This window comes from Leuresthes tenuis, unplaced genomic scaffold, assembly GCF_036924035.1.
Source record: "Leuresthes tenuis unplaced genomic scaffold, fLeuTen1.0.hap1 SCAF_14, whole genome shotgun sequence".
NCBI lineage: Eukaryota > Metazoa > Chordata > Actinopteri > Atheriniformes > Atherinopsidae > Leuresthes > Leuresthes tenuis.
Window position 1 is genome coordinate 14168063 of NW_027325368.1, and position 12797 is coordinate 14180859.

General features: G+C 40.4%; 2 protein-coding genes across 2 annotated transcripts in view; both read right to left on the bottom strand.

The window, feature by feature from the left end:
- Positions 1-1818: 1818 nt before the first annotated feature.
- Positions 1819-9004, bottom strand: LOC140268904 (tetratricopeptide repeat protein 39C-like). The gene is made up of 14 exons (XM_072363899.1): positions 8571-9004; positions 7214-7262; positions 6516-6644; positions 6254-6368; positions 5762-6146; positions 5180-5348; positions 4981-5074; positions 4791-4898; positions 4595-4704; positions 4383-4506; positions 4176-4273; positions 3923-4027; positions 3785-3823; positions 1819-2572 (listed from the first exon to the last, which is right to left on the bottom strand). The coding sequence occupies exons 1-14, from the start codon at positions 8714-8716 to the stop codon at positions 2483-2485; spliced, it is 1761 nt and encodes a 586-aa protein (XP_072220000.1). The 5' UTR covers positions 8717-9004; the 3' UTR covers positions 1819-2482.
- Positions 9005-9772: 768 nt separating this feature from the next.
- The window catches only part of LOC140268187 (laminin subunit alpha-3-like), a 58606-nt gene continuing 55581 nt past the window's right edge, over positions 9773-12797 (bottom strand). Inside the window, exons 72-77 of the mRNA XM_072362962.1 lie at positions 12615-12773; positions 12361-12526; positions 11840-11994; positions 11557-11650; positions 11325-11444; positions 9773-11014 (exon numbers count right to left, since the gene is read on the bottom strand). Of these exons, the coding sequence (XP_072219063.1) occupies positions 10872-11014; positions 11325-11444; positions 11557-11650; positions 11840-11994; positions 12361-12526; positions 12615-12773 (837 nt within the window). The 3' untranslated portion in view covers positions 9773-10871. The remainder of the gene's footprint in view (positions 11015-11324; positions 11445-11556; positions 11651-11839; positions 11995-12360; positions 12527-12614; positions 12774-12797) is intronic.

Consider the following 12797-nt stretch of genomic DNA (forward strand, 5'->3'; position numbering starts at 1 on the left):
AAATTTCTATTGTTGCTAAATAAAAGCTTAATGGTAAAGGTTGTGTTTTTTTTTTTTTTCTAATTTACTCTCATTTGCTTTATTTTTGAGAATTCTCGTGTGCATTTTCTGAGTTTCTTCATTGGGTCCATGCTTCCACTCCAGGTACGCCGTTCACAACGTCTGCTGCAAAAGACGAAAGACATCCTAAATGTTTAATTTACCATGACATGAAGATTCCAGAGAGATTAAACGGAAAACAATTGGACTTCTTTAAAAACCAAAACAAACCCAGTTGCCACCTATTTAAGCTCTTTAGACTGGATTACTGAGAAACTACACAGATCCAGGTTAAATGCATTGTTAGAAACCAGTTAATTTAGTGACATGCACAAAAACAATGTATAATTGAACACTATCATCACCAAACGCTACAACCTAGTTTCTTCATGGACTTAATTTTGTGTTGCTTTAGTGTTGTTTCCAGTAGCAACAAGAGGCCTCTCTAAAGTAAAATTAAATTGTTTTTATGCTAACAGGTTCTCCTTAGGTAAGCAAATTTTATTTATACAGCACTTTTCACAGATAAAAATCTCAAAGTGCTTCACAGATAAAACAGAATGAAATAAAACACAACCAACAACATCTGACCTGTCGAGCTCGGAGCACGAGAAGAGGGATGGGGTTTCAGCAGGTCAGCGATTATATTGTGGAGCTTGCCCTAAAAGTGAAGACTTTACAGTTGTGGGATCTGACACTGTTCCATGGGAGCCTTGCAAATGTACAGCCATACACATGATTTATTTATTTTATTTTTTTAAATCATCTTAAAAGGAAAGACGCTATTATAAGCCCACAAAAACATCAAAAAGAAAAGCGGTGTGGGAACCAAAGTCATGAACTGTGATTTCTCAGTCCCTGGGTGCTCTAGAGTAGTGCCAGGTACAGGAATGTGCACAACCAAAGTCATTGCATTACAAAAAGAGTCTTCAGCACATAGTATCAAGTTTCATAGACTTGCTTTAACTTGTTTTGTGAAGCAACCGTTTTTCTTCTATTTGTGATTCTTTGTAGCGGTTAACAAAACCCACTTGTCGGTGCGTCTTGCTGCTTTTAGATTCAAGTAAAACACATTTTCAGTTGGGTTGAGGCCAGGTGATTTCCATCAAGTAGCGGTTGACAACATCTGAGCATAAAATATTGCTCCACAAGTGTCATATATTCAATTAATACAGATTACCAAGGCCCATCTGCAGTCATACATTCTTTGTTTGGTGGCTTTAGATTATTAGCCCTTTCTGTCCTGCTCCATACTTTTCCCATCCTACCAGTTCAAGTATATATTTGTTTTACCTGTCCAGAGTCTAGAATGGAACAAGCTTTTTTCTTTTTATGCTTTCTAGCATGTCTAGTCTTGTATCTTCCGTTAAACTTTTACACTTACAGTTGCTGCTCTTGACATTGTTCGATGTCCTCTGTGGTTTTTCAGGCAGCTTTGGTGATTCTGAGCTCACTAATACGTTCCCATTGTTTTCACAGCAATCTCTGGTCCATTTGGTTTTTCCAGCCCAATCACAGTCTCCTTTACTTCAATCGACACCTCTGACTGCAAACTAAGAGGTCCCATTAACAGCCACTAAATGCAAATTCAACACCCTAATATCTTATCTTCTCAATTTGTCATAACATAATGAGATAACAGGTCTTACATTTACCGAGACACTCATTTTGACTCAAATGTCAGCATTATGCATGAGCCGGCGAAAGTGTGGGGACTTAAAAAAAAGAAAAGAAAAACCGCTTGCATTCACAAGTGTTTAATACATAAAGTAATATTCCTTTTCACCGTATTCTTTTCATTTGTCCTGTAACAAATGTAAGGGAAAGCCAGTTTAAGGCAAGGAGTAGTCCTGCACATGGAGACCCCTCAAAAGTGGAACAATGTTTGCACTTTTATTAAAACTTTTATTCCAACACTTATTTACACCGATAAATACCTCTGCTCAAAAACGTCCGACAGACTTTCATGCCTATGGATCAGCAAAGTCTTTACAACACAAACGCTGAACAATCAACACTGGGGAAGTTATATCGGCTTCACAAACATTCAGTCACTCCTTTTAACTGCTTTGAAAGCTTAATAGTCAATATGTGCCATCACTCAACTTGCCCTGATTTGTTGCTCTAACCAAGGACAAATTTTCCCTCTTTAGAGGCAATATACCTGATGCCTTTCAAAATAAATGTAGAAACTTCATCTGATTTAACCAGCATCAAGTTTATAAAATTAACCACTTAAACAATAAAAACTTTTTTTTTTTATGTATTGTGCAGAGCAGTAAACTAAAACCAGCTGTAATGTTTTACCCTGAAACATTTATCTTCATGTTTTAAGTGGTGCTTTGGCACAGAACATGAAAACAAAAACAAATAAATAAAAACATACAGCTAAACATAAGTGAAAATTATTTTTTCCAGCTCTTTCCAGGGTGTAGGTCGGATGTCAAGGCTGGGCTGCAGCAGTCATAGAGGCGAGGGCCGAGTGAATACGAACGTGGAGTCTGTTCTCAAAGTCATAGCCAGCATAGTCCTCCTGCACAAAAAGATGCAAAAAAAGGGTGAGGAATTATTTATTTTTTCTTCTTTGGTTAATGCTCTGCCTACTAACAAGCTCTGCAGTCAGTGCAGACAGACGAATGCACTCGCTGCCCATCAAGTAACATCACACCCATTAGAAATGTAGAAGGCCTTCGTCCTGGCTCCTGCTGTGCTCCTGTCAGACATAAGTGCATCTGCTCAGTCAGGTAGCAAGCTTTGTTACGGCCACGGAGAGTGAGATCTCTCCTCAGTCAATGCCAGTTGCCAATACATGAACAAGGTCCAAGCTGCCGCAGCAGACACCTCAAACATGGTTCAGACAGATGAAACCTCACCTACATTCTGCACATGCTCAAACAAGCAGCCGTAGGCTTGGGAACTTGGGCTTTTCTTTCATTCCAAAAGGCATTCAGAGATGGTCTTTTTGGGCAGACAGCCCCAGTGTGGATGGGATGTTGTTCGTTTCGCTATGCATGACTTAAGCAGCAGATTTAGGTAAGGTGTGTCTCCTCCTCTCTTGGCCCTGACCGTTCTCACATTCCTCAACCCAAGGCAGCAGGAACCGAGCACACCTTCAAGCAGCAGAAATAAAAATAAAAATAAAAACTCATCTCCACTGCACTCATCTAATTGGCAACCCAAGTGTTCACATGTCAAGAGTTCCATTCTGAGGAATTGCTTTGGTGAACGCAACTTATCAGGTCTCTTTATTTCTTGTTCATATAAAACACTTGCAAGTCCTGCGGCAGCTCCTTCTTTAATTGGACAGCCTTTGTTCACTCTCAACAAACTTCTTTCTCAGAAATGGAATTATCTGGCCCAGTGCTTAATTATCCGTGTGCAGAGCTGATTGACCACAGTCAGATCATGGACCTTCAAGGGAACAAAGCAACACCCTTACCACTCCTTCAGTGGGTTACTTGATTAAGTGTCGTTTTCTGTCTCAGGGTGCTGAGACATAATGAGCACATCCTGACAAATCCTTCATCAAATCCTTTGATGGACAACAGAAATCAAAGAAAACCGAGTACCATTGATTCTTATACTGCATCGTCAGAGGAAAACCAATAACATAGACATAAAGTAGATTACTAGATGTCAAAGTCATTATAGAATACTAATAGGGTTAGGTACAAATCAGAAAGCTAAAAATAAATAACTCAAAGCTGAAAAAACAAAGCCATACAATAAAGAAGGCTTACTTTACCTTAGCCTGAAGCATTAGCATTCGGCCCTTCTCTGCAGTCTGAAAAAAGACAATTCGATATTTAGACCCTATGACTTTTTTTTTTTACCAACTCAGTGAGAAACAGCCTCTTGCCAAAACACACAGAGCGAAATGTACCTCTGTTGAGTTTAGCAGCACACAGGCCAGTTCATAGCAGGAGTAAGGCTGCACGTAAGAGTTGGTCAGACGGCCCACCTCGTCCCTTGCAGCCAGATGGAAATACTATTTTAAAAAAGAAAAAAAAAAAGGCAGGATGTTTAGGTGCACTGGGAAATAAAAACTGGCACAGCTAAAATCACCATCATGCCAACCGTTTTATTAGAACATGGATTACGCACAAGATTAGACTATTAACTAGACATGAGTGTACCTGAATGGCATCTTTGGTATTTTGGAGGCATTTATTTATGGCACCAAGAAGCAGGTTTTTCAGACCTGCACATGAGGTGTCGTCAATCCCCTGCAAGACTGAAATAAAATCCCGTATCCAGTGAGCATTTGCCAAATGACACAACGGCAAACACGAAAACTCGCATGCGTGCATATCCATGACACAGATGAGATATGTAGTGGTTACCTTGCGTCATCGTTTGCAGCTTGGCTGTGGAGCAGTTGGGCAGAGCTTTCCACAGATAAAGAATCTCAATCACAGATAAGATGCAGAGCTCTTTGGATAGAGTGGAGCTCCTGAGCTTTTCAGCCTGATGACAAGATGTGTGCGTACACGTCACAACCTTTCATTCAACTGTACACCGTAAATGAGAAAAATCGGCAGGCGACATTACACACCCTCTTCACGGAAAACACCTCTATCTGATTATTCTTGCGCTTGAAAAGTTTTTGAACGTCCTTGAAAACCGCTACAGCACCCTCCAGATCGCCTGTGGCTCCTTGGCACGCTGCGACACAGAAACACTGTGCATTAGGAACCGGTACAGCACTGACAAAATGTCAGTCAAGGCGCCCTCTCCTCTGCTACCATTACCTCCTGTCAAATAGGCGTAGTAGCACTGCGACCAGCGGGATTCCGTTTTCAGTCGCTCGAACGCTTTGTAGGCTTCTTTGTAGTTCAGTTCGATCATGCTGCACCAACCTGAGACATTGACCGATCAGAAATGTTATGCAAAACAGTGCAGGGAAAGGCAGTTTTTAAATAAGAGTGAGGGAAACAGTACCTATTTCATATAAACACACGTGCTGAATCTCCCTCTGGTCAGAGGCCAGATCTAAGGCGTCGCTGAAGGACGTCAAGGCACTACTGATCTGGCACTGGAAAGAGGAACTTTGTGATGTGAGTTACAGTGAGCCTACGCAAGTCAGGGGGATAGTCCACTTAGCAATAGATAATACGTTTTATTTTGAATGCATCTTTACCTCGAGGCGCTGAACTCTGCCTTTGAAAAACATGAAGAGGGACGAGTTAGGATAGATAGCCTCCCTTTGTTGAAGAATGGATTTGGCTTCAGTCAGGCCTGCCTGTGTGTCTGTGCCATCCAGAGCAAAGAAGGGCTGCACAACCGTGTGGTACCACAACAAAGCCAGGCTGTAAAGAGGGCACAGACACAAATTTACAAGGCATTGTTGTTTTTCTATCAATCATAATGGTGCCTTTTAAGTAACTGACTAATACTTGGAAAATGATCTGAAAACACAGCTTAGAACAGTTGAGTTGTGGAGATAAAAACTAATTATTTTGTTACTTGGCTGGCATCATGTCATTTTCACACTCCTTCTTTTAATTATTTTTGGTTAAAAAGTTAAGCACAAACACAGTTGCCATGGTAACCCAGGAATAAAACACAACTAAAATGATTCAGTAGCAAGGATGGATTAGAAAAATGATGTGGCAGGATGTAAGATAAAGCTTTGTTTAGCTATTTTTAACAAGAGTCACCTCATCAGATATCAGTTACAATCAGAATACAGATGCACAAACATTCTCACCCACGTACTCACGTAGCTAAAGGGGCCTTCATGTCCTTACTTTCACTGGCGTATGTGAGCGCTGACAGGCCTTGCTGACGGTCTCCAGGGAAGCCCAGCAGGTTGACGATCTTCAGCAGATGCGGCGGCACCATGGAGATACAGAGGTGGAAGAGTCCGTAACCGAAGCTGACTGATCCTTTAAGTCGATCCAGAGTCTCCGGGCTGATGTTGTCTGGCCTCTGAGACGGGCTTGGCCCAGGTGACTGGTCTAAGGTGGAAGATGGGGATACGGATGACACCCCTTGCTGTTCAGAGGCCCTCCGTCTGTTGCACTCTTGTAGGTGTGTGATGTCGCTGTAACATTTGTTGTACATCTTCCAGGCTTTGCGGAGGATCCACCCTCCTTTGATATATGCTGGCGGGGGATTGAAACTGCACTCAGTGAAACATGCTATCCTTTGCGGTGCCCTACTTCTATCTAAAAGAACAAATAATAAAAACAAATACTAAACACGCCCTTACCTGACAGCTCTTGCTTGATGAAAGACAGAACTGCAAGGTAAACCTGGCAGTCAGCAATGATGATCTGCCTCTGGAGTCGATCTACTGCGGCCAGCGCCGACCTCTGAGAGTCCATCTGTCCACACAAATAAATGCACTTATAAACTGGTAACAGCTAACACACTAACAAGAACACTACAGCCCACTTCCCAGGCAAACAGCTGTTCTTTTTCTGTATTATATATTATATTTTTCTGTATCATATAGTACAGCAGTCACTCACATTCCGCTTGATCTTGTTTTTAATGGTTTCAATAACGCCAGTGTTTTCACTCTCACACAGTCTCTCTGTAGCTCTGAGGTCCTCAAAGGCCATCTGCATCTTTTCCTCTTCAAAGGTCATCATGGCATTCTACAAAAACAAACAAAAAAAAAGAGGCCAAATTAATTTGTCATTACACAGAGCTTTTACGAACTGAACAAAAAAACTTTCCAAACAATTTATGTGTTGAGGGAATCCTGTCATTTCCATCAAAACATTCATTATTCTTTCATTCTCATTCTTAAAGAAGGACATAAATTAATAGAGAGGAAACTTATGACTGATAACAGAAGTCACAGTAATTTCCAAAGTAATAGAACCACACAGAGGGTGGGAGCAGGCATGAGGGGAAGTCAGTTAGGTCTTCTCATTACTACACACTACATGTTGCCATGAAAACATGGTTTTTTAAAGCTTTGCACAGGTTTCAATGCACATGTGGACGACCACTTTAAAATAAATGAACAGAAATACACCTGAATTCAAAAGGACACAAAGCTAACAATCCTGGCGGGGCAATCAAAATGGACCACAAGAGAAATTCCTTGGACTTTGTCATGGAATCAGATGCTTTGCAGGGTAGCATTCACTGGAGCTTTTGTCTGCACCTGAGTCTAAACCGCAAGAAACCGGCGCCGACGTGTTGCTTCTGTACTTACCAGAAAACTTACAAAACTGGCACCAAAACTCATCAAAGGGCTGCGGCTCCTGGACAAGAAAAAAGAGAAGAAGACAAAGCCAAGCTAAGTTGTGTGAGGCAACGGATGTAGGAGGCAAAAAAGAAGGAACTAACTTGAGTTGGGCCTGTTTCGTGTAACAAACACCGCAGCGATTCAAAAAGTCATGACAGGACTGAGTAGATGCACAAAGTGAAGTAAAACTAAAGCAGCTTGACTGGAATGAATAGCTTATAAACACATTTAATGCAACATTATGTTGACCAAATAGTGGAAGGGGAACTTTGCTGGTAAAATGGTTTGAGCTGTCAGACATAATCTGGTGCGTTTGTGTCTTTCGCTTCCCTCTATGCTTTCTCGCTGATGTAGTCAAAACAGGATGACACCTAGAGCTTGGCGCAATTAGTGGGAGCGGTGACATTTAGCTTTTCACCGGGGGTCAGGACACATGGCGGTTTCCCCTCTGTGGCATCAACATGCAACTTGAAAGTAAACCCTTTAAATACCAAGCTTTCATAATGACTGCAGCACGACAGGAGAAGGTGCACAAAGTCTAATAAAACAGTCACCAATAAAGTAGAACAGCTCTCTAAATAAGAATAAATGTTTACTTGAGCCTTTTTAATCCTGATCGGTGCCCAATGTACCCTCAGACAGAGTCAAATGGACTGAGCAAGACGGGAACCCATTGAGTTAGAGAATTCTTTTTTTTTTTAAAGTTACATTTTTATATTCATATGTTGTGTTGCAGCTAACAAATGTTCTTTTTTTCCCCCAAGATCAAATCTAGACAAGCCGCCCAATACAGCTGAAAGGTAGTTCATGTAAAGGAATCTCACACAGACCTGTGTACAGCACCCAAGAGTTTGTCTGGCATTTAAGGAGTGATAACCTGTTCAACAAGCGTTTCTCCAAAGGAATACATGTACAGTAAATACTGTTGAAGCAACCGGTCCCCTCCACAAGTCAACATTACAATGAGTTGTGTTCGTGCAGAACAATTCACAGTCTGGCTGAAATTGTTTTCTCACGATATTCAAACACGGCTGTGTCCCGTGTGTGACCAGATCCTAAGGCGCGCGCGCGCACACACACACAAACTCACACGCTAACACGCACACCAGGCAAGCGTGATCAAATACGCTTGGGTTTGAACAAGCTGACAGAGACAACATGCCTTTGTGTATTCATTTCTCATATTTATGCCGGCTCATAACGAGTCTGGAACGATTACATACAGCTGTCAAACGTGTATTTGAAGTATCTGAAGCCGAAACGTTTAGCAGACACAAGCGGGATAGGAGGGTGCATGTTGTGCCTGGAGTTAACCCACACTAACCTGTGTGTTCTGAAGAGCTCATCACTCTCCTTGAATCCATTGTTGAGCAGCATATTGATTCCTTTCAGAGCCAGCTCTGCATCGTTTACACGGCCCATCGTCTCTTCCTCCACGCTCCCCGGGGTTGGTTCTGTCGGGTCCGCCATTAAGATACCCGACGCCGGAGATGAGGAGCCGAACGCGGCCGGTGAGAAGCAAGGAGGGGCTGTGCGGTATTTTTGGGATAGTTAACTTACAGGCAATAAAAACTGTCTCCGCCGGTTGCGCAGTTTTGAACGAATGCTGTCACGTGTATATTTCAATATGAGGAGACTAATAGCAGAACAGGTCCACATAACTAACTACCAACAACTACATGAGTGTGCAAGGTAGCCGCTGGCTCCGGTCCGCTTGCTGTTGAGTGCTCAGCCGCCTGTCTGAGACGGCGGTTTGTGTGTTCCTGTGTGGACAGGAAATGTGCTGCGTTCACGTGCTATGGGAGTTATCCAATTTCAGATTAGTGCATACAGAAATTGCACAATCGAATCGAGGTACAGGTAATACAAAATAAACCCACAAATATAAAGCAGATCTGGGAGTAGTAAATCTATGGTTTAGTGTTTATTGATTTATTTATTTTTATTTAATTTCTGCCACTTTACATCAATTCGGCATGAGGGAGAATAAAATCACACATTATTTTACTTTTCCATAGCATCTTTCAAGAAATATATATTTGAAAAAAAAGTCTTCCAATTTCTGATCGCAGCTATAGAAATGTGTGTTACCCTTGTTGTTCAACAGAGTGCGTTTTTGCGTAATTCATTCCTGACTTTGAGATAAACGCCCATGATGGCCGAAACTCAGTGGGCGTGGTCATCTTTGCATAAGTTTTCGTTATTTCCCTGACAACCAAAAATAAATCATTTCGAATTTATTTTTCATATGTTTTTCATTTTGTCAGTGGATCATACAACGTGTTTTTACATTTTCGGACTTTGATGAAAAAAAAATTCTCAAATACTCGAATTCCAAGGAAGGCTGATAATATCACAATCATCTCTACAGAAAATATGATCTCAATGTCACTACAACTACTTTCGTAATTTGATCAAGGCTAAATGGAAATAATCTTCTGAACAGTATATACCAATAAAACATGAAAACAACTTCGAAAAATATAATCGTAATTAAAGTGTAGCTGTGTATCGGAGTTCAGTGTAAACATGGAAAGTCAAAAAAAGGGGGAGACGACTTTGTTTAACAGTGAAATGATGATTTATGGCACAAAGAAGTTACTAGGCAACATAGATCAGACTGGTTAAACAATGGTTTACAAATCAGTCATCACAAGACAGGAATGCACCTCCAAATGTGTCTAATTATACTGCATTTGTTTCTCATATCAACACATAACATATAGTTTCTTATCAATTTTGGTGTGAATGTAAGAGACAGGTAAGTAAACACTTGCTGTTAATTTCAAGTACTTTAGATACATTTTGTTCTATCTCAGATTACCTTTATGGTCCCAAACACAACTGATTGTATCAGTTGTATCGCTTGTGAAAGTTGCTTAAGTTCATGCTTGATTTTTAGCTGAAAAAAATGCAAAGAATCATGCTTTTTTTTATAATGAGACTAAAATATATACAGAATATTTCTGTTGTCATGCACAAGGAATGCAAATTAGGGGAAATGACTCAGAGTGAAAGCGATACAATATTGGAAAAATAAAAAAATAAAACCTGTCTCTTAAACTAGTTAAATCCAAAACCTATGCTAGCATGTGGATATGAACTCAGATAGCTTAGTGACCCCTGAATTAAGCATTGTGGATGTAAACATACTTATTCTAGAGTGAACTTTAGAGTCCAACAAAAAACACAAGCTAGTAATCTTTTTCTCAATCACAGCACCATCACAAAAGACATCATTTGTTTTCTTAAAGTGCTGCCAAAATAAAGTCCCAACAAATCACACACCTATTCGGTAGCATTTGGTTGTAGACAGAGAATAAGTGGACTGACTCAATGTTAGAAAATGCATTCGTGAATGCATCGTATGATCCACGATTCTATCAAAAAATAAATACAGAAATGTTAAAAAGAGCAGCAAAAATTATGAACCTTTAAGCTGCTGCTCATATCTCTATTTCATTAACATTCAGACACACAGGCATGCACACACTCAAAGGGAAACTCGTATTATACACATTCTTACAAACAAACACATTCTCTGTCTTGGTAACTGATTGCACATAGCTGGTGGTGGACATGGTCCCAAGGGCTGTTCAAGGATGATGCAATGAGAGGTGTCAGCTCAGCCCGGACACTCCTTGAGATTGACTGGACCGAACACGCCGGATGACCTGTCGAAGGAGATAGAGTCCTCGTTGATCTTCATTTCCTGGATGCATCCTACAAAAGATGATGTGACGGGGAGCGTCTCTTTCATCAACGTCTCTGCTCAAGAAAAAGCACAGGTTGTAAATTGGTGAGTGTTTTTCTTATTCCAACTTTTATATCCAGCGGTAGTATTGCAGTGCTTTCTGATATTTTATAAGAACCATAGCTTGGGTCTTGCCTTAAAGACATGACAATGTCTTTTTATAGTTATTGTACATGCAAAGATTGCAGGCGTTACCTGCCTGCTATCTAACATTTCCCTGTATCAATAAATAATGTATGATATTTTCTCATATTCAATTGAGACATGTGGATAAGCACAACATTAGCAAATCAAGATTTTATAGCTTTTTACAGATATACTCACCAGGAATGCCACCCACATAAAGTGGGTCTTTGGTCATAGTGGTAGTGGAGGATGGTGGTCCGATTTTGTAATTGTCCATTGTGTCCACAGATAATTGCACAACATTTTTCCTCTTGATTACTGGAGAACATATAGAAAGCAACTTAATGTAAATGTAGAAGTACAGTAATGCACATTTATTAGCATTTATTAGGGTTAATTATCATTTCTAGTCATGTTAATTGTGTTTCACCTGAAATTTTATGAAACATTCCGTCACATAAAGACGTTTTTGGCTTCACCGACACCATAAATTCCCCTTGTCCATTGTTCACTTGTGCCACTACCTGCAGATTGGAAGATATTTAAATTGGTAAATTAATTGATTTTACCCACACATAAAGTTAAGGGCCTGTTATTACTTCATTAAGTTTTCTGTGTTAAAAGAGAGTTTTAGATCTTGTATCTTTTTAAACCAATTACCCAAAAGCTTAAAGAAACTTTTACTGCAACATTAAACAGGCTTGTGATCTCACCTCTCCTTTAAGCATATAGACGGTGAGAAAGTGGCTCATCGGAGATCCATTATGTGTCCTGCTGGAGGCACCAACATGAAGCAGGAGTCCAGTCTGAGTCCGCGGACGAATGTTAAACAACAGTTCAAAGGTGGAGCCCACAACAAAGGAGTCATCTGAGATGTGGGAAATGGATATCATCACAGCTTTTATAACACATAATAAAGAGTTGTGAATCAAACTCTCTCAAAATGAAATGAATTGTGACTAATATTAAAGAAAGTGTCATTGAAAGGACAGTCTCACACTGATTATGGGGGGATAAAAGAAGGTGGGTTTTTTAACTAATTAAATCAAATTAATGTCTGTGTAACTAATTAATGTCTGTGTAACGCAGGGAGTGTTTCACTCAACAGATCAGCTGAATGGAGATTTTTTTCTGTGGGTAAATTCATATTCAAAGGTGTTTCACAGATTTACGTTCTAACAGGATTTAGTTTGTTTCGGTAATATCTCAGCACAAATCTTGTGTATGTACTCACTGATCATCACATGTGCTCCATTCCCCGAGAAATACACGCCTCTTTGTGTCTGTCCCTCAAAGCAGGGCCCTGCACCATGGTTTGTTGTTGGTTTGGACATTGATGCTCCATTCATTTTAAAATTGCGCACACAGCTGGAAACACTTTGCTTTGGAAGGTCCTTTGACTGAAAGTAAGAACAATGTTCAATTAAAAACATCTAAAGACAGATTTGTTGAGGGAAATTGTTTATGTAAATTGTATTTCTTTTCCACCTTTAAATCCTTGTGAAGGGATTCTGGTGCACTGCCCAGGTACACAGGTGACAAGAACTGCTGCATAGACATCAACTCAGGATTTGTCAGCTGACCATCTCGGGCTCTGATCCCATCCACTACCAATCTGAACTTCTTCTTCTCCAAACTGAATATGACCTGCACACATCACATTCATAAACA

What these genes read in the sequence shown, in the direction of transcription:
- LOC140268904 (XM_072363899.1), bottom strand. Translation starts at nt 8,716, where the DNA reads ATGGCGGACCCGACAGAACCAACCCCGGGGAGCGTGGAGGAAGAGACG. An exon ending in GAGCTCTTCAGAACACACAG is followed by an intron (nt 7,263 to 8,570) that starts GTTAGTGTGGGT and finishes TTTCTTGTCCAG; the next exon opens with GAGCCGCAGCCCTTTGATGA. An exon ending in CCAGTTTTGTAAGTTTTCTG is followed by an intron (nt 6,645 to 7,213) that starts GTAAGTACAGAA and finishes TTGTTTTTGTAG; the next exon opens with AATGCCATGATGACCTTTGA.